Genomic DNA, 22,564 nt, shown 5'->3' on the forward strand with positions numbered 1-22,564 from the left:
AAAATTGGACTCAATCACATTACTACGGCCCAGATTGCAACGTCCCCCTCCATGCTTCAGAGCTTACTGCACTGTGCCTATGTAATATCTAATAATTTCAGAATCAGAACTGCAATTTGTAAGATTTTAAAAACATATGTCCAACATTTAAAGGCAAGATATTGTGTTTACTTTATCATGATGATATGCTTCATTAGCTCGAGTAATAAAATTTGTTCATTATATATACACAAATATACATAATGTTTATAAGTGAGTGAACTCAATTGTTTAAACTTTCATTTCATATATACAATATTTAGAGGCAGTAAAGTATAAACTTTTTATTAAAATAAGTTTTCTTATATTATGTTCATTTTTCATGCATTTGTGTGTAGCCTGAGTTAACTCAGGATAATAAAAGAAGTTTTATATGTATTATGTATTATATGTATTCTATGTTTTGAGCTATATTTCAGGCAAAATATGTATTCTTAGTAATGAGCTTACAATATAGAACATAGAAACGGGATTTAAAAAATTCCAAGATTTGGGACCGGATAATGGAAATTAATTTGTTAGGCAAGCGGTTAAAACTACCTTTCAAACCTATTTTAGCATATATTTTTTTAAAATTTCATTTGCTGCTTCTATTCTATAAGATTTTCTATGGCACTGATATGTTTAGGATAATGAGTAAGTGTGAACGCTTTCTATTTTATTATGTCTGTACTTTGTTTTAAAAAAGTGATATTTTTATTCCAGGGTTTGTTAGGGTGGTACATGGTGCAATCTGGCCTAGAAGATCGTTTCCATAAGGAAGGTGATGTTCCCCGTGTATCACAGTATCGTTTAGCTGCTCACCTTGGCTCAGCATTTGTGTTATACACTCTTTTCTTGTGGTCAGCCCTTGATCATCTTCTGCCACCACAGAGTGTCGAAGTTACCGCAGCAGCACGGAGGTTTAGAATGTTTGCACATTCCTGCAAAGGAATGATATTCTTAACTGCAATATCTGGTAAAGTTTTTTAAATACTAAATTTTGTTTATAAAATTTATTATGTAATGCTAGAGCTGTGGTTGCTCCGTCATTAGTGTGTCTGACTACCATGCGAGAGACCCAGGTTTGATCCCTGGTGGGGGAGAACCAGGATTTTTTCCACCTGTTCAAGTGGCTCTGGCACCCAACCAGCTTCGCATAAAGTTTCGCATAAAGTGGATACCTGGAGGTTAAAGGTGGCCAGGCACGAGGTGCTGATCACAGCATCCCCACCTTCAGCTGTGGGGCCCTATCTCCACACCCCCTATACGCCTTCATGGCAAGATGCAAAGCCCAGGGGAGCACTTTACTTTACTTTAATGCTATGCAAAAGTTGGAAGAATGAAAATACAAGAAAAATAAAACTGAAATTTTCACCAAAAGTGTTGATGTAAAATTACCAATTTTGATAACTGATAGTGCGCATATCTTGTGTATAAAATGACATTTTGTAAAATAAAGAGTTTGAATGTTTATTCACTCTCTGCATCTATACATATGACCAGGTGACCCTGAAAAGTTTAGATGTAGAAGAAACTGGGTATTTAAATATTCATGTAAGAATTTTAGTACTTAAATTGTGCTTTCATATCCATAAGAAAAATGACTGAATTGTAGAAATAATTTACAGTGATGCATATACTGTATAAGTAAAATACTTATTAATTTTACCAAAACACAACACAATACAATACAATTTACAGGGCGATTGAAAAGTGTGGATCCACCCATGTAATTTCTGCATATGTTATTGGACATCAATTTAAACATACCCAATATATAGGAGTCCAAGTACTGCATCCTTGCTGCATGTTACACACCTCATCCACCATCTTTGATTCAACTTAGTTTTTCAAATGGGAATAGGGACATGTGGCAATATCATGTGAAATTTTCTTCCAAATCAAATGGTAAACTCCATGTTAAAATATCTTGAATTGTTTTCAAGTTATTGCATGTGGCATGTTACATTATTTATTTATTTACTCGGAGTTTCAGATACAGTCTTATTTGCCCATTTTACACTGAAACAACATAAAGCAGAAACAAAAAATAACAAAAGATAAAAACAATAACAAGATGGGATAGATTTACATGTTCTTGGTCAGTAATATATAAAAATTACGTTCTGGAAGGAAAATATCTACATTCAGGGGAAGTTTGTTGTAGCTTTCTGGCAGCCTGTCAAACAAGGAGTGTTGTAGAAGGGATAGCCTTGTGGTTGGGTTGTGAAAGAGTTGAAGGTTGTGCGTTTGCTTTTGGGGTACAGTAAGTGTGAATTTACTGATAGGAGATCTGTTCTGATTTTGCCATTTATTATCTTCTATAAGGAGGTGTAAGGGCTGATTTTCCACGTAGTACACCCAACTATCAACCTCACTTCCACGTTAGTACACCCTGGACTGCATTTTGCAGACGAACGAGGCTCTGGCGACTGGCACTCTGGCCAGTATAATTTTGTGTGTGTTGTCCTGTTTTTTGTCCTTGTGTGTGCTGAGTGCTCCTTTACAGCCTCAGCTTTTAACGAAAGTCAGAACATTTTAAGATTTTACTTATGCAACGTTAGAGTTATTCTTTGTAAAGATAAGGGGCTGGACCCTGTATAATGTGATGGGTGCAAAATGGCCTAAGTGCTGACGCACCCAAAATTTTAAAATCAAATCAAATCAAACTGTCTTCTATAAAAATGTCATGTCAGCTTGATCACGACGAATGGATGAAGAGTGAATATTTAGAGCAGCCATGGTGTCTGATTTGGATAGATGTCAGAAAAAAGGTATTCTATGGTGAACATTGGCAAGAAAGAAACAGAACAGAATCTATTCTGGTAAGATTTGTTTTTGATGCCATTGCCCAAATTGGGGAGCAGTATTGAAGGACGGCGAGATGAAAGATTTAAAGAATAAGGCTAGAGATGATGGTCTTTGAACTTCACTAAATCTGTATAGAACCTGAAGAAGGCGCATGGCTTTTTTAGTGGTGGCTATAATATGATAATTAAAAGTGAGTTTTTCATCCATGATAATACCTAGGTCCATTTGAGTGGAAACTTTTTGAATTGAATTGTTTTCAATAGCATAAGCAGACACCACTTTGTTCTTTTTAAGGTAAAAAGTAAGGAAAGACCATTTCTGAGGGTGTAATTCTAGATTCCACTGACGACACCACTTAACAAGTTCTGTGAGAGCATTTTGAAGAATCGTCATGTTATGATGCGATGAGATCTCCTTGAAGAGTTTACAATCATCCACACAAATGTATATTGATAGGGAGAGAAGACAGTTTTTCAGTGAGGTCATTCATGTACAGAAGGAATAGGAGTGGACCTAAGAGGAACTCCAGACAAAACAGGAAGAAAGTTAGAAGAGGAACCTGAAAGAGCAACACGTTCACGCTCATGGAGTTAGTCATGCAGTAAAGAGAGAAAATTTCCATGGATGTTAAATCTGGATGATAATTTATGTAGAAGAAATGTATGGTTAATTTTGTCAAAGGCTTTCGAAATATCCAAATATATAGTGTCAAGTTGGGAGTTATTATCAATAACTCTGGCAGCATACGAAAGTAAGACTGAAAGATTTGTTAGGCAAGAGCTGCCTGGAAGAAAACCATGTTATCCTGTATTGATATACGGTGACGTAAACTGAAGTAGCCTGTTTTTGATAATTATTTCACAAATAATTGATAGTGGCGATAGAAGTGAGATTGGTGTATAGGATTTTACACATTTTTTTATCTCCAGTTTTGTGAATGGGCACAATGTTGGAACGTTTGAAGTTTTTCGGAAACACACCCTCAGAGAAACATTTGTTGAGTAAGGCAGACAGGAGAAGAGCCAAGGAGCCAGCAGTTTTACGCAGGAATATTATGGGGATTTCATCTGAACCTAGAAACCGGTGGAGGGGCAATAAAGCGAGATGGTATATTATTTCCTCAGGGAACGTTTTGATTGAAGATAGTGTGTGAGGACAGACAGAATTTAAGTGGGGGAGAGGGTCGGAAGCTGAGAGAGGGGAGAAGTTCTCATGAAAAAAGTATTGAAAAGTTCGGCTCTATCTTATCCATTATGAACAATTTCTTAGGTATATGTGGGCTTTGTTTTGTTGAATTTAGTAATGTGAAGAATCTCTTTGGGTTTGTAGTACATTCGGTTGTTATGTTATTTATATGTTCACTATATTTTTTTTTGAGTAGGCATTTTGAATGACGTCTGATGTCACAATAGGTACCGTGAGTGTGAACATTAAGGTGCTCCTTCCATAGGTACCAAGCCTGTGTACGCTTTTAGAAGGAACACTAGTCCAGTCAATATGCTCCAGTGTTATTTCGCTGTTGCCGAACTAACTGCTAGCGGAAGGAATTATTAAATAACTCTCAGAACACACACTATTGCACAACAGTGGAACATAAGGGCTGTATTGAATCCTCTCACAACTGTAGGAATAAACAATAAGCGAATAATTTTACACCGCCCTTGTTATGGAAATGCTGAACTCAAACTGACTCGGACTCCCCCCAATGCTTGAGAATGCCCATGACAATGAAGGGTCATTGTGAATATTGAGACGAATTTCACACTCATTGTTTTCTCAAGACAACAACTCAACTGTATCAACATGGTGGCAAGAAAAAGCAGACTGAAGGAAAATGAAAGGGTCATTGTGTGTTGAGAATGTTCTTTTCCAGTGTTTCTTCAAGAAACTATAACTCTGGCTGTAGGCGATGGAAATTTATGAAACTTGGACAGTCAGGTTCAAAATCTCTTGCCCCATCTTTATGATAAACTGTATGAATGTCGAGTTTTGTGAAAACTTCTTGCATGCAAGAACACAGCATGCCGCAGTTTCCTAACTGTTCAAGGTAAACTTCTTGCACGCAAGAACACTGCATGGTATAATATGTTACTATTGCCTAATAATTAGTCGTAGAGTCACATGTGTAAAAATAGAGCATGCAGTTTCATCTGGAGGGACTAAATTGACTTACTCTGTTGGGTTTTATGTAAGTTGAGTATTTTCTTTACAAATAGAGGTACAAAGATATTCCATTACTTTGTTTGAATCTGAAGCAAATTAAGTTTCCTTAGTGGCATACAATCATGATTTTTTTTTAAAAATTAATTTAAACTTTTTTTGATGTGTTCATTGCTTCGTCACCTGCTCAGTGGAACCTCAATTTAATATTTCTCAGGTGGTCAAGGTTAAAAAACATGAAAATGCCACAAAATTTTTATGACATGGGATTATGAGGATTGAATGTGTGATGCAGGAAAACGTAAAATCGGAGTTTCACTGTAATAATACAGTTGAACCTGAATTATGCATATGTCAAGGTGAAGAGAAAATAATACGTATACATAACTGAGAATTATTTACAAATCAGATTTAGATACCATGTCATATCATTATCAAAATACTGTAGATGTATCTATTTGGAGGAAGAAGATACAGTATAATAGAGGTTATTTCTGTCATAAAATGGTAAATTAACGAATCTAAAAGTTTAATTCTTAAATACATTACATTTGCCACTTCATTAGTGAACACTTTAATACCGAAATAAGTACTACAGTAAACAATATAGTTTTGGTGAACTAGAATTTTTCATACTGAACTTGAACATCTTTTCACTTTTAATGTTAACATGGAATCTCGCATAATATTATTGTTAGTGTAAGAAAATTCACAAATTATTCTATGTTCAAATGTAACTCAAAAAATGATTCAGTAGGCCTACGTAGGTAGAACTTAAACATTAAAGAGAAAGATTCATTTTGAACTTGACCCTGGTTTAAAGAAATCCGACATTTTGGTTTGTTTTCTTGCAACGCGAGACTGACGGCATATCCTGCTTCGTATTTGAAACTCGCCTTGTGTTTTTGTAAGTACAAGGAATGTGCACTTTTGTGACATTGTTGTAGCTTGATTATGTACAAATCAACTGTATGTTATGGAAATTAGTGCACATAACACCAAATTATGTATGGTAAATGCATTACCTACAAAGAAAGTTTAACATGTTTTTAAATTATATTTTGCCGGGACCTACAGTAATTTACGTATAAAACAGAATTATGCAGAACTGAATTACGTATAAAGCAGTCTGAACTGTATAGTACTTTTGTTTCAAATCCATGTTAGTAATTCTAATATTTCTGTATTTAAGGGGCATTTGTTGCTGGACTAGATGCTGGACTTGTATATAACTCCTTCCCTAAAATGGCTGACAGATGGGTTCCTGATGATATAATGGCCTACTCTCCTAAAGCCAGTAACATCACAGAAAATCCTACAACTGTTCAGTTTCAACATAGAGTACTGGTAAGATTTTGTTATGATTTTTTACTATTTTGTAATGTGGTTTCCTTTGGTCTTTTATTTAAACTAATATTATATGCTCTAAGCTGACTATAATTTATTTCATGTTTATAAATTTGGAAACAATGTTGGAAATTCTTATGAGTATGGTATAACGGGCATTCTAATGAGTTATATCGGTATTGTTTCTCTTGTTACTGTAACAAATTAAAGTGACTAGAATTTATTGATTTCGTTTTTGTTAATATATCAAATTAGGCAGATGTTGTTTTTGACCCCTCAGGTTTAGGCCATTTTTGGTGAGTGGGCGTGGATCTTATTTTTATGGGAACCTATTCAAGAGTACCGGATAAAACTACATTTTGACCAGTTTATTGACATTTTCAAATGTGCAAATCTTGGTAATGGATCAAGCTAGACAGATGCAAGAGGTATAATTTTGAAAACGAGAAGAATGAGTAATATGCATTATTGAGTATTTCAAGAACTTTTTGAGACCCTGTGTTTGAAGTTTGGTGAAACTAAGAATACCTTCCTAAACAATTTTGCCTTTTTCTTCTCAGCAGGTGATCAGACAACTTTTCATGAATATCAAGGCGAGGAGGGACAATTTCCCCTAGGTTTTTCCCGCTGAGACAGCTGTGGATCACTGTTGCCAACTTCGCTCTTTTGGAGCCAGATCTGGCTCTTTCGTGCACTCGTTTGACTGTAAACTGTGGCACCCGCCCTCTGCCCCACCATGATGCCACCACTGGCTCCGGCCCATAAAGACCAACCTTTGCCATGACCGTACATTTTGCACGTGACGTGATATTCATATATAGGCTGCATCACCCACCCCCTCTTTCCTCCTCAGGTATTTTTGTATATAGCGCTGTGGCTAAGGTGAAGATGACAATAATATTATCCGGGAATCCTTTATTTTCAATATCATGTGAACATCATTGGATGATTGATTTGGTGTTTTAAGTCCACTTTATGCACAGTAAGGCTAATCGGGACTGGACATACAGTTTAAAGTGAGATCCGAACCTCTATGTGCCTCCATTGGGAATCGAACCCGGGACCCCTTGATTACAGAGGCTGTTCAGCGTATATTTGACCAAACGCGATTCCTTCCCCCTGCACTCAGAATGAGGTGGCCGCGGTGGCTCAGTCGGTAACGCGTCTGACTACCATGCTAAAGGTCCCGGGTTCGATCCCCGGCCGGTTCAAATCCGGGATCTTTTCTAACGATGGAAGTGGCCCCGGCACCCACCCAGTGTCGAATAACATGGGTACCTGGGGAAACCTGGGGGGTAAAGGCGGTCAGGGGCATGGTGCTGATCACATCACCCCCACTCACGACCAGATCAAGAAAGTGTGGGGCGTTACCCCCACACCCCCTATACGCCTTCATGGCGTGGTGCTAAGCTACTTTACCTTTTTTTTTTCACTCAGAATGAACTCACCCAACCTTGGTCGGGCATGTTTGTCAGTGTAGTGTGTGAGCTGTAAAAGAGTGGTTGTGTTTTCTCACTGGGCCAAAAATCCCGCCAAAACTGAGCCGCTTTTTGGGAGGAGTGCGTTGTATAACTTTCCAAGTGTTTGAGTTTTCTCGCTTGGCCGAAAATGCTGCCAAAACAGTTGCTTTTGGGAAGGTTATGTTGTAGCCTTTTATGACGCAAAGTTCAGTGTGTCAATGATCAGGAAGTAGTGTAAGAGCAAGAATTGTGACGTTAGTTTGACTTTATTCAAGAATGTGATCGGCAAGTATAAGGATTGCATGGCCCCAGCGTTCGGTTCTCCAACAAAGGGCACGAGAACACGGCCGTGCACACAAGCCACCACCAGTATGCAGGCGAAACTTCGCAGAATGGGCATGCAAGAGAATCCACCGACCCAAAGACAGATGGCGAATCATCGAAATATGTCTTTGGAAACTGTTAACCGCACCTTGCACTTACATACTGGTGTTGGCTTGTGTACACGGGCGTGTTCTTGTCTCCTTTGTTGGAGAACCGAACGCAGGGGCCATGCAATCCTTATACTTGCAGATCACATTCTTGAATAAAGTCAAACTAACGTCACAATCCTTGCTCTTACACTACTTCCTGATCATTGACACACTGAAATTTGCGTCATAAAGGGCTACAACATAACTTTCCCAAAAGCAACTGTTTTGGCAGCATTTTCGGCCAAGCGAGAAAACTCAAACACTTGGAAAGTTATACAACGCACTCCTCCCAAAAAGCAGCTCAGTTTGGGCGGGATTTTTGGCCCAGTGAGAAAACACAACCACTCTTTTACAGCTCACACACTACACTGACAAACATGCCTGACCAAGGTTGGGTGAGTTCATTCTGAGTGCAGGGGGGAGGAATCGCGTTTGGTCAAATATACGCTGAACAACCTCTGTACAAGGCGATGATGCTACCACTGCGTCATCAGGGAGGCCAATTATTGAGATGGGTGATGCTGCTAAAACTAGGCGGCGAAAACTAAGAATAAATTGCCATCACTTTAAAGCTAACGGTAATAGCACTGCCCCCACCCCTCTGACACATAAAATTACCGTAGGAGGCACTTTATGCAGCCTTTGTTAATCTAGCTCCTTGAAAGTCATCTTTATCTCTATTAATGGTGAAATGTAGCTCTTTTATGCACATCAGGTTTGGCAACACTGCCAGGATGGCCGTACGAGGCAAGGAGAAATGCATTAGGTTTATGGGACCATTATTTTATTCGTTCTCTTGGGCATATCAAACATCCAATGACGTAGAAAAGTACATGGATGGAAAAAGGACACATTGTAGTAGTAGGAAAAGTCGAAACTCCCATTTGATTAGCCGTAACTTGAAGTCGATTTCCAATAATAAATACATGGGATTCTGTAAATAATTATTAATCATATTTTTCAAACATCGTGTCTAGCTTGCTAATCAACTTGAAAAACAGTTTCCACTTGCAACATGGAGAGAAATTCATACTCTCTTGCATACCAAACCCTTTTTTAAATAACTGTGCCCAAACCGACGATATTGAAATAAATGCACAACTAGTGCGTAATTGTCCCTCCTCGCCTTAAGGGGCCTCTCCGATGGCGCAGTGGTAGCGTCGTCATCTTGTAATCAAGGGGTCCCAGGTTCGATACCTGGTGGAGGCTCATAGTGGTTCGGATCCCACTTTAAACTGTGTGTCCAGTCCCGATTAGCCTTTGTGTGCATAAAGTGGACTTAAAACAACGATTCACTCAATCAGTGAAAGTCTTACATGTTAATTTGCTCTTAATGCCGTGACACCAGCAAAATACATTCCTACACCCTCACATCTGCCTGGTTTTACCAGATTTGCATATACAGTATTTCGGGTATGGATGAAACAAATTTGTCCTACACCATGCCCGTGCGGTCTAAGGTGTCATGCTTTGGGCTCCGGCTACGGGACACCTGAGGTTCGAGTCTCCTGGTGGACGCGTAACAACTTTTCTCCTAAGATTTCAGCCTGTTTATGGTTACCCACCATCGTGACGAATTTGGGGAGCTACGAATGAGTAGCGTAACCTGCTCATGAAAACCTACAACAACAAGTGGGGGTTCGTTGTGCTGACCACACATCACTCCGTAACTGGTTGGATGATCGCCCACTCTGAGTAGGATCAGGTGGGAGTGAGGCCGGCAGTCGGTAGGTAGGCCTGGGCTCTCAATGGGCTGTTGCACCATGGGTTATTTATGAAACAAATTTTGATATTACTCCACTGCAAATTAAACTAAGTGCAACATTTTACTTGGTCTATATTGAGAGGAGAGAGTGGAATAGGCCGTGGATATGAAGACACACTTATTTAGTAGAACGCACAAATGTTTCTGAGTGTTGAAGCTTATGATGTGTTGTTCATGTCTCTTGAGGGTTCCTTTAGAACCATCACTGGTAATGAGCTATGTACTCCAAATAAAACTAATGATAGTTCCTTTACATATCAAATCGTCGTGTTTAGTATTATAATTTGTCAAACACAGTAAATCAAGAATGATCCAACATGTATACTTCCAAAATACTAACCAACTACTCTAATTTTACTAACTACCTTGCCACTAATTGGCTATTCTATATCTTGCGATCTCGTCGTTTTTGTGGGTAAAGGACGGTACAATACGAAAAATTTATTAACTGAGATTTATTCAACAATACATCTTCTCACCCAACAAGGACGTGATAACCCTGCACTTCAATTTCGAAATAGTTTGAGTAAGTTTCTTGCTAATAAACCATGTTATATGGCAGTAACAATACATGCATAAACATATGTATTCATTCATTCATTGTTTTCTGCCTAATTGGCAGGTTTTTCACTGCAATTTCCAGCTTTCCGTATTCTCTGCCTTACTCTTCGTAATAGCATACGACCCAGTTAATTTAATATCATCCATAAGCTGATGTCTCTTTCTTCCACAGACTTTTCCTCCTTCAACCAATCCCTCCAAGGCATCCCTTAGCAGGTAGTTCCTTCTTAGACAGTGTCCTAACCAGTTTCATTTCCTCTTCTTGATGGTCTCCAGTATAGATCTTTTTTCACCAACTGTTTTCAGTATGGCTTCATTTCTTACCTTGTCCAACCATTTTACATGCTCCATTTTACATGCTCCATTTTTCGCCATGTCCACATATCAAAAGCTTCGAGTCGTTTTTCTTCATTTCTTCTCAACGTCCAGGTTTCTGCACCATATAGTGCTACACTCCACACAGAACATTTCACTAATCTCTTCCTTAGACCTATGTCCAAGGGTCCACAAAAAACATTTCTTCTATTGAAAGCTTCTTTTGCTATTGCGATTCTCATTTTCACTTCTTGGTTGCAGCTCATGCCACTGCTTATAGTGCAACCGAGGTACTTGAATCTATCCACTTGCTGGATTCTTTCACTGTTTGCTCTCACATTAATATTCCTTGGTTTCCATCCTATGGCCATTGCCTTTGTCTTGTTTACATTAATCTTCATCCCATACTGGTCACAGCTGCTGTTCAACTCTTCTAACATACTTTTTATGGTTATTTCATCCTCAGCGAATAATGCCATGTCATCAGCAAATCTTATGCAGTTTATTCTTCTTCCTCCCAATTTGACACCTCCTGTGCCCTGGAAACAATTTTTCACTATATCTTCTAAATAGATATTAAAGTAGGCGATAGACAGCATCCTTGTCGTACTCCTCTTCCAATTTCACAGCCTTCTGTCATCTCGTCTCCTGTTCTCACTTTAACTTGTTGATTCATGTATAAGTTGCTTAGAAGTCTTCTCTCTTTCCAATCTACACCAATTTTCTTCAGAATTTCTGAAAGTTTAACCCAATTCACTCTATCAAAGGCTTTCTCCAGGTCTACAGGTCTACAGTATTCTACAAATACTACAAACACCTCCTTTCCTTTCTCTAAATATCTTTCCCCAATGGTCCTCAGTAAACCAATTGCATCCCTTGTACCTCTTCCTTTCCTGAAACCAAACTGTTCTTCCTCTAACTCGCCACTGACCTGCGAGTATAGGCGTCTGTTCAGAATTCTTAGAAGAATTTTTGCCGAATGAGATATCAAGCAGATTGTCCTGTACTCAGAATATTTTCTGGCATTGCTTTTCTTCTGCAGAGGTACCAAAACAGTCTCCGTGAAATCTTGTGGCCAATCCCCTTTCTCATAGATTTCATTGCATAAGTGCAGTATTTCTCTTTTTCCATCTCCCAGGCATTTGATAAGTTCAACAGGAATTTCATCAGTGCCCGTTGCTTTCCCATTCCTCATTTCTTTAAGTGCTATAAGTATACAGACGTCAATTCAACAATATATTTAGTAACTTTACTATGTATTTTGTCCAGCAAAATATCCCATTTACTTAAACAATCACGATAACTAATATTCATCTTAAGGCTTTGTGCATTTTTAACTAAACACCCTTTTTTGTTTACCATACGATTTACATTGGTTACAAACAAATAAGATTATATGCTGTTGCTCGATCGCGAGGTCAAGTAATTTTACTTCATTGGTAAAAGCAAGGGGGAGGAACGAAGAATCATTATTGCATTCATCATTCAAGTATATCAATTTATTTACTATGTCCTTTATCACTAACCGCTTAAAGGGATCAACGTTGCGATTGCCTCGAGTTGATTTCTTGTATTTCATCACGCACACAATTTTAACCATGGAAAAATCTTCTCTAATCGCCACATTCACGTATGTGCAGTTTAATCTTGATCAAATGGTGTCAAAAGCAATCACAATTTTACTTGCACAAAATGAAGAAATTTAACATTCCGAGATTTTTGAGTTCAAAACGTAGTAGAGCTTGTTACGATGTAAGGAAAATTACATGTTTAAATGTTGAACTACATTCCATGCGTAACATGCCAAAAACACTGAAGCAGTGTGCTTCTCATAATTTACACAATCACACGTAATTGACGTCAGAAACGTTCTGTTATAGTTCAGAGTAAAAGTTTAACGTGATCTGTTGGGCAGCGAGACACCCAGTTTATCTTTTGTAGTAAGCTTAATGCATCTCGTCAAATACTCTCTTTTATCACACGAGTCAACACATACCTGTGAGGTGGTTGCGAAGTTGTGTGACGTTGCCACGTCTTAGCCTCAAGGACGGAACTGTCGTGTATAGGATTTCTGGCACTGTGCCCCTCTTTTCGGTGTCAAAATCAAGATGTCGCAGCAATGAAGCACCCTTCAAACATCCCTCTTTATCCAACGTCGTGGGTTCAGCCTGATCAGGAAAACTGCGATGTTCTAGGAGATATGGCAACATATTCATCAGCAACTGGATTCTTCCATCGTGATCCTAGTTTCCAGGCGTGTAGATAGAATGCACTTAAAACTCGTCGATCCTCTGATCCACAAAGAATTTCCACCTTCGCATAAATAATCGTAACTATAAGTTCAGCATGCTATCACTTTGTTTCCGACGTTTTCCATACATAACGATTACTAGTATTCAACAAGGCATTGTTCCTCGTTCGCAGCTTGCGATGCGGTGTCTGCTTGGCATTGTGCACCGTGTTGCTTGAGCGGTGAGTGGTGAACTTCTGTGTGTCGAAGCATACAATTTTTTTAACCGGCCAAGATGCACGGCAGGTGCTGCCTTCTGGTGTTTATCATAGTAACAACATCGGGAATACCTTAAAACGATGCAATGCGTTCAGGGGCGGATAAGCCGACTTGTGGCAATTTAAAATGGGTAAATATTATAATGATTTTTTTTTAACGTGAAAAGTCGGAGTGAAGCATTAGTTAGATTCTTTATTCCAACGAATCTGCAAACACTTAATAATAACCATTTAACAAAATTTTCAATGCAGTTTGGTTGAATTTTTGACTGAGACTTTTGAATAAACATTCAAGAAGGAAATATGGATGTGCAAAGGTTTGAGATCTTCAATATTCAGGAGTGTATGGGAGTAGCACAGTGCTTCCTGCATCTGGTTTTAGCCAAAAGCAGATAAATTCAAACTTCCTTGTAATGCCATCTAATATGAAGCTAGAACTCATATGTGGAGTGAACATTTTTGTAACACTTCTTATAAATCTTGTTTCTCAGAATACTTGGTGAAAGATGCCACCAAAACCAAGTGAGTTGGTGGAGTTAGAGAAGTCACTGTGTTTATTTACATACCTGAGATATTTTATTTTCAAAATAAATTAATTTCCAAGATTTATGTTTCATGGAGTAAAAAGATAAAGCATGAGATGCATAGAGTATGTGGTGGTAGGTTTGCACACATTCCAGATCTCGGCCATTCTGGAGTTGATGTAATCATCATCATGCTCCAGCAATCTTTACCCTTACCCCCTCTCTGCAGGCTACCTTAACTACCCATAGGTTGGGTGAACCCAGAGCTGCATGTTGTGGTGTATATGGCCTGCCAAGGTTCTGTCGAGTTTGTTTCCTGTCTAGGGTTAACTCAGCATTTTACTAAAAGTGCCTGTCCCCCGACTTCCGCCAACAGGACATTGGTAAGAAATATATAGTGCGGTCGGGGAAGAGGAAAGGTCAGTTTTTGGGGAACAGTTATGATAGACAGTTGATAGAGAATTGTGAGAGACAGTTTTGTAATAGTTGTGATGAACAGTTTTATTATAGACACAGTTTGTGATAGACGGTTACGATAGACAGTTTGGTGATGGACAATGCAGAAACGATTACAGTTTGGGAAACACGTGCGTATGTGTGTGTGAGCAACAGCCCTAGGCAGGACAACACCTCAGGCCTTACACCAGGTACGTGTTTCCAGGGGTTACATAATATAGTCAAATAAATTAATTGAAAGTTTCGGCTTAGTGTTGATGGCCATCCCAATTAGCACCGCCAAAAGAACATTGGCAGGCCATATACACCACAGAATATGCAGGGACATGGTTGGAAAATTTTCCACTGGAGATGGCACTCAGTTGCTCTACTGAATGGTCCATTATTTGCTTTTCATATTTGACATGGAACTACTACAATTGAGCAGCTAACATTTTTTTCTAATTTCTTACTGTTCTAGCTGTTTTAAAATCTTGAGGACTTGGAAATTTTAGAAACTTCTCTTACAGTGTACACATTTCTACCTATGTGCTAACATTTGTTCATGGTGTGCAGGCTGTTTCATCACATGAATGATATTTGTTGATTCTTAACGCAGGGCACATCTACGCTTTTTCTCATAACTGGACTCTGGTTGCTGTCTCGCAGAAGGAAGCTTCCACCTCGAGCATATGCAGCTACAACAGCAGTAGCGACAATGGCTTGGATTCAGGTAATTATTATTATTTTTTAGGGATGTGTCACTGAAATTTTGGCCGATATCGATAAAGTTCCAATATGAAATTCCAAATGGTCCTTGAAGAACCTGAAAGGATCATTGACCTCCTTATGAAATGCATGTTTCAAGGTGACCGCAGTGCGAAAGAAGTTGCATATTTAGACATTTACTTTTTTATTTAATAAACCCAAAGTTTCGAACATAAATTCTGTGATTTTTCTTTCACAGAAGAATAACGTTTGATCTTCTGGTGACGTAACAACGCAATAAAGAAAAATACGTTCCAAACTCAAAATTATGCAACACGCATAGTCCTTTCAATAATTATTTTCTCCTTGTCACATGAACAACAACAAAGTATAAAGCTGTGACTTGGTGAAATACTTTTCATGACAACCGTTTGGCAGAAAAAGTAAAGAAAATACTTTGATCATGCGGGGAATCGAACCTAGGATTTCAGCTTACGAAGCTGTCATTTTACCGACATGGACACAAGCCACGATGCGAAACAGTATGCTATTAGGGTTATTTCTCCTGAAGATTGCACTTTTACCTGTCCGGTTCCAAACTTTCAATGTCCCTTCTCTCTAATTACATTAATTTGAAAGCAATACGCTTCATGGTGTAGTGTGTCTATTCTGTGCATACATTGCTCGCAGACTATAAGTTAATGTTGCGTGTGTGTATTCATGAAGATGATCAAAGACGTGCTTTTGTGCAAGGTTAGTGTTTCCAACCCCTAATAATCTTTGTGCTCTAGCTTCTATCAACATAGCAGATTCTGATATGTGGCGACGAATCTTATAAATCAATGGCACATACATAATTATATTTTTAAACTAACTATTTGACGAAGATTGATTTTTCAGGAAAATATGAAGACATTTATCCATGTCATGAAGACATTGATTTTGGGAGCTTTATTATCCTACTTTCGTGTTCAAATTACAAGCTAGAAAAACAGTTTGCATGCGTAATAGAAAGTAACGAAAGTGATCCTGAAGTCACGTCATTCGGGCCGTGATAGATATTCTTATTGGCTTGGATTGTTTATTTTCTCCCGTCTGCATCTTGAATGTCAATTTGATTTATTTTTTGTTAGCTTCGCTTTTCTTCCACTTTTAGTTAATCGTGACAAAGAAGATAAATGATGATATGGGAAAATTGATGAAGGGACACTATCAAAGGACACCCATGCTCAGCTTGGAATTCGAACCCCGGTCCTCTTGGTGAACATTGACGTTGCTGTTACGTTAGCAAGGGAATGAAGTAATGGAACCACCATTCACTCCCCTCTGCTTTCAAATGAATATGACCTTTTCCCCAAGCGCACGCATTCAGGCAATTTTTATATTATTATTAGTTATGGGATACTGAGTATCTCAAACATATTTTCCTGAATTTTTTCCCACCATTCTCTTGTAAAATTGGACACTGCATTGCATTAATAATTAAAATTCAAGTCTTTCCTGTAACCGTCGTTTCTTTTCGCTTGGCATGTCAGAAAATTCCCGCATCTGGTGAAAAGCTTTAGTGGTAAGCAACAATGCCGAGTGTTGTTTTCCCGAACCTGTACTTTGGCTGTACTCCAATGCTCGATCGGCTCAGAAGCTGATCTTTAACTCAAACAAGTGTGCCTGTTTCTCTGAACAGAAGTGTACCAAGCTATTGTAAGGGTTAATATTTGCATTGTTAATAGTTTATCAGTTGGAACCCTAGTTACAAATTAAACTGTACAAAGCATATTTGGCAATTCAGTGTCAGAAACTGCAAAATTTTGTTTGCAAGAAATTGACACACAGTGGAACCTGATTTTATATTTCCTCACATTATACATCTAATCCTTCATGGTCAGGGGCATTCTGAAAGCATTGAGCAATAATTTTTCAAAAATAAGAATCATCACAAAATGCAGACTTTACTGAATGTGTCAAGGTAGTGTGACATCATTAGCTTCTGTCGTGTGAGTGCAGGCAGTTCTTTCAAAATGGCTCACAGTGATGTTTCATTTTGACAGCGTGCTGTGATTGAATTCCTTGTTAAAGAGGGAATTCCTGCTGCTGAAATTCACAATAGAAGATGGGTAAAACACTTTAAAGATGGAAAAACAAGCATCATACATTAGCCTTGGACAGGTTGCCCATGAACTGCCTCCATGGAATGCAACATGGAAAGAGTTGACATCATTAAAGAAGACAGATGGTTCACTGTGGATACAATTGTAGCAGTACCTGAGATAGGACACAGTGGAGTGCAAGAAATGATTACAAGGTTAGGTTATCAAAAATATGTTGTCACTGGGTCCCACATTTATTGATGGCAGACTACAAAGTGTAGCAAAATAACACCGTTCAAAAACTTCTTTGAAGATATCACAATTAAAGCAATGATTTTTTTATTGAGTATTGTGATCGGTGATGAAAGCTGGTTCCATCATTATGAACCGGAAACAAAGCGGCAGAGGATCAACATGATAATCCGTGCCCACAATCTGGTCAGTTCACCAGGGAGGATAATGGGGTGGGAACTTCCGCATCACCCTCCCTACAGTCCCGACATTGCATCCTCCAACTATCACCTGTTCGGTTTTGTGAAGGAACAGTTACGAGGCCAACGCTACCTGATGACGGACATACAGAAAGCAGTGTGTCAATGTCTGCGAGCACTGGAACGGAGTTCTACCGTAAGGTTATTTTCAAGCTTCCAGAAAGGTGGGGAAAATGTTTGCAAAGAAATGGAGACTGTTGAAAAGTAAAGAAAAGTCTGTTGATTATAATGTAGCATGTTTTTCTTGAATAAAACCAAAACTCGGTTTGCTCATTACTTTCAGTATGCCCCTCGTATTGTATTTCGTGAATTCTAAATTTTCCTCCCACATATTATATTCTTTATTCCCAACCGCTAAAGAACATATAATTTAGGTTTTACGAGGGTCACTATTTATATTTTGAGCCTTGGCAACACTGATTGAAGTTAGGCGTGATTTGACGTTTGCACGGAATCATCTGGCATTATTGACCATAACGTACTTCAAATGTTTTGTCAATAGCTTCATTTGTGTTGTTTATGTTGCCTTGGAGATTGCGCGGCAACAATAAAATGGAATTAACTCGTGAACATTTTCGTGCGATGATTTTTTTACGATTTTCGACGTGGATTATCAAGACAAGAGTGCATCGATGAACTTACTTCCACATTTGGCGATGAAGCCCCATCCTTTGCCACTGTGAAACGCTGGTATAACGAATTTAATCGTGGCCGCCATTCGCTCACCGACGAGATTCGCGAAGGTCGTCCAAAATCAGTTGTTGTTCAAGAAAACATTGATGCTGTGCAAAACCTAATACTGCAAGATCGTCATGTGACATACTGTGAGATTGAGGCAACCATAGGCATTAGTTCCACCAGCATATATAAAATATTACATGATCATTTAGCTGTGAGAAAGATATGTTCTCGTTGGATCCCACACAATTTGCCAAAAACTGAAAAAGACGCTCGCGTCAATTGGTGCAAACAAATGCTCAATAAATACAATCGTGGTGCTTCAAAAGACGTATATAAGATTGTAACAGGTGACGAATCATGGATATATGCATATGAGCTGGAACGTAAACAACAGTCGACTGTATGGGTGTTTCAAGGTGAACCCAATCCAACAAAAGTTGTTCACGCTCGAAGCACATCGAAACAAAGGGTCACCTGTTTTTTCGGGAAAACTGGTCATGTGGCAACTGTGCGTTTAGAGGAACGTAGAACGGTCAACTCTGAATGGTACACAACAATTTGTTTGCCAGAGTTCTTCAGTCAAATACGGAAAACAAACAAACGCCGTCGGATCATTCTTCATCAAGACAATGCCAGCTGTCACACATCTCGTCTAACAACCGACTTTATGAACAGTCAAAAAATCGAATTGATGGGTCATCTGCCGGACAGTCCTGATTTGGCACCCAATGACTTCTTCTTGTTCCCGAATGTCAAGAATAAATTGTGGGGACAACGATTTTCGTCGGCGGAAAATGCCGTTGATGCGTTCAAAAACCATATTATGGAGGTGTCTCAAGAAGATTGTAAAAACTGCTTTGACAAATGGTTCGAACGAATGCAAAAGTGTATTGACCATAAAGGAGAATACTTCGAAAAACAATAAAGCAGTTTTCAATGCCAAATTCCTGTTTTTTCATTGTTAGGCTCAAAATATAAATAGTGACCCTCGTACAGTACAAAGTACCAATATATTGAAGAGTTGGAAACTAGTCAAACACAACATTGCATGTCAATAACACTTCATATATTTACTTTATTTCTTTCAGGTTGCTCTTGGAATTGCTACTTTGCTGACGTATGTGCCAGTTTCTCTTGCTTCCAGTCACCAAGCCAGTTCCTTAGTTCTTCTGTCCACAGCTGTTTGGCTTACTCACGAGTTGAAACTAGTTAAGAAATTGCCTAAATGAGAAGTTCACTCTTGATAGATCCATTGGGCTCTGGTATTTAACCATTCCACTAACAACTAATTTTGTACAAAATTAATTGTAGTACTGTTTTGTACTTCATAATACTGGAAATGCAATTGTCATGCTAGAACAATGCTACTAAGAATTAAATGAGATGGTGCAGGTAATTCTCTGGAAAATGGGAACATTAAGAACTTTTAAAAAACTTGCTAATGTGATTTTTATACCATTTACATGACTAAAGTTTCCTGTTTACACAGGGAGATTTAGGTACATCAATAATGAGATACTTACTTTTAAGGAGAAACAAGGTGATTAAACATCTGAGGTAAAGTGGGTCATTATTAAATGTAGAACATGAAACTGTATGGATTGTTATGGTTAGATTGACATAGTAAATAAAAGGAAGTATACAGAAATGAAAACATTTATACAATGAGATGTGATGTACTTATCTGAGTACAAACAATTATGTTCTCAGTACCTTGGTTTGATTTTCTAGTCAGTTCTAGTCTTTTTCTGAATCTTTCTACATTTGTAATTGTGGAGAATAATGATATACTTCACACAGAGAGAACATCTAGTATTAACAACAATATAAACGCAGTGCAAATTAGCTGTTATTTATGTGTGACATTTGACACAAGTTCGCAGTCAAAAAGTTTTTCAAGGATTTCATTTTTTCATGCTTTGAATACTGTTATCTGAGTGAAAACCTTATCTGAATTTATATTGTACAATACATCCATTAGCTGTATGTAAAACACTATTGAAAAATTTGTCATGGAATCAAAGTTTAAATAAAATGTTTGTAAGTTTTTTGAGTGACTAGTATTTATTTTCACAAACTGTTGTTTTGTCTACAATATACATCATGTCCCAAAATAATTATTGGTGTTTCAAGTAGTCTGTGAATGTGTATATCGTACATGTACGATCAGAATGGCTGTGGAAGTTTTCTACCCTGTTGTGTGCTTTACAAGGGTGTTTTGAAAAACTTTGCATCCTATGCAATAACGTCAATAATATGCAAGATACATGAACTATATGTCTTCTTAAAGCTTGTCACCAGGGTGTCACTACTATTCCACGTAGTCACCATCATTGTCCACACACAAATGCCAACGTCGGACAACTTGTTGCATCCCATCAGCGAAGAAATCTGGCATCTTCTCCTGGCTCCAGCAATGCACATTTGCTTGCACCTCTGCATCACTGGTGTAACGGTGTCCCTTCAGTCGCTCTTTCAGCCTCAGAGAAAGGAAAAAGTCACAAGGTGCGAGATCTGGGCAGTACGGCAGGTGGAGTAAAATCTCGTGGAATTTGAGAAGCTGCAATGCATCTTGTGTTTGGTGACTTGCGTGTGGGAGAGCATTGTCATGTTCAAGAATTGTGCCCTTGCTAGGCCTAACTCGCAGTAATCGTGTGCGGAGTTTCTCCAATGTCTTCATGTACCGATCGGAGTTTACAGTGGTTCCGTACTCCAAAAATTGTGTGTGGACTATGCCGTCATAGTCTCAAAAGGTGGTCATTATCAACACTTTCCCTGTGCATCTGTGACTGTTATGGGTCGTCCACTGCGGATCTGATCATGCAGGCTCGTTGTGGATTGTCGCCTTTCAGATTCCTTGCCCACCTCCTGACAGTACACACATCTACACAGGCATCACCATAGACAGCACTCATTCATCGTTGAACGTCAACAGGTGCTCAACCCTCTGCTGTGAGGAATGCAATAACAGCACATTGTTTCAACCGCACATCCATGTACGTCGCCATTTTACTCACTATTGGGCACATTTGTGATGTTGCAGGTGAACGCTGATAGATGTCGCTACAGTCAGTGAATCAGCGATTATTCTCACACAATTTCGCGTGTGTGTGAGCAGTGTTGCCAGAGTTATTGCATAGGAGGCAAGACTTTTCAAAGCATTCTCTTAGAATACCAATTAGCAAAGCCAAAGGAATATAGTTTCCCATTCTTCTTTCTTTCTTCTTATCTAATCTAGAAAACCAGATAAAAGCAGTAAAGGGATTTCATGTGCTGACCAGAAACCAGTTAACTATTGCCTGCTTGGCAAGGCGTAGCCATGTTGTTCCATGGAGTTTAACTTTCCCGAGTTCATTCTTTGTATCAGGATTACATTATGCAGCAAAATCCTACCTGTGAAGTTCAAAGAACAAGACTTCCTGCTATTTTCGCACTTATGTGCATAGTAATTTACAATTAACTTTGTTCACTATCAATAGTACCTCCCCCAGTTAACTTTGTTCATTCTCGGTAGTACGTCCTACAAGTATTTACAAGAGTTAATTCATTCCCATCTGTAACAACGTTTTCATTGCACCTAGATAGTCCTATGATTATGTATTTTGTTCAAAGCAAAAGGAAAGCATTAGCTATATTTATAAAGTACACCTTCACAACAGTTGGCACAACACTTTCTTTAAGGGCATGAGGGACGGTTCTGCTAGGCTCTTCTCGCAGTAGCGGCTGCAAGCACTATTGCAAACTTAGCTCTTTTGGAGCCAGATCTGACTGTGAACTGGGTGCCATCACAGGCTCTGACCCACATGAACCAACTTTTACCATAAATATACGTTTTGTACATGATATTGTTATGTTGGCTGCACTGCCCCATGCCCTCTTACCTCCCCAGCTATTTTTTAATAGCGCTGACGTGAAGATGACATAATATTGTATCATAAATACTTTTGGAGAAACTAGTACTCACTTTATCCGCGAAACTGTTTTTTTTTTTGTTTGTTCTATTAATTTCAGTGGTCACTGCCACCATCCTCCTTGGAACTTGCTGTACTGTTGCTTGGTGTGCGTCTTTTGTTTGTAGTTTTCTGGCTGCCGCTAGGTGCGCTGTTGTTAACTACATCTGCATCCGTGTTGTCTGCTATTTCCTGTTTCCCGGTGTTAACTGTTGTAGTAGGGGAATCCAAGTGTGGTGTACCTGTCTGCTATCGACTACAACAGTT

General features: G+C 38.7%; 1 protein-coding gene across 1 annotated transcript in view; it reads left to right on the forward strand.

Moving 5' to 3' along the window:
• LOC146004205 (heme A synthase COX15) overlaps window positions 1–20,400 on the forward strand; it is a 78,030-nt gene extending 57,630 nt beyond the window's left edge. Inside the window, exons 7-10 of the mRNA XM_083142873.1 lie at window positions 745–997; window positions 6,185–6,339; window positions 15,000–15,113; window positions 19,436–20,400. Of these exons, the coding sequence (XP_082998999.1) occupies window positions 745–997; window positions 6,185–6,339; window positions 15,000–15,113; window positions 19,436–19,576 (663 nt within the window). The 3' untranslated portion in view covers window positions 19,577–20,400. The remainder of the gene's footprint in view (window positions 1–744; window positions 998–6,184; window positions 6,340–14,999; window positions 15,114–19,435) is intronic.
• The last annotated feature ends 2,164 nt before the right edge of the window (window positions 20,401–22,564 follow it).

The sequence above is a fragment of the Lepisma saccharinum genome, chromosome 21 (genome assembly GCF_977018435.1).
Source record: "Lepisma saccharinum chromosome 21, izLepSacc3.1, whole genome shotgun sequence".
Classification (NCBI taxonomy): Eukaryota; Metazoa; Arthropoda; class Insecta; order Zygentoma; family Lepismatidae; genus Lepisma; species Lepisma saccharinum.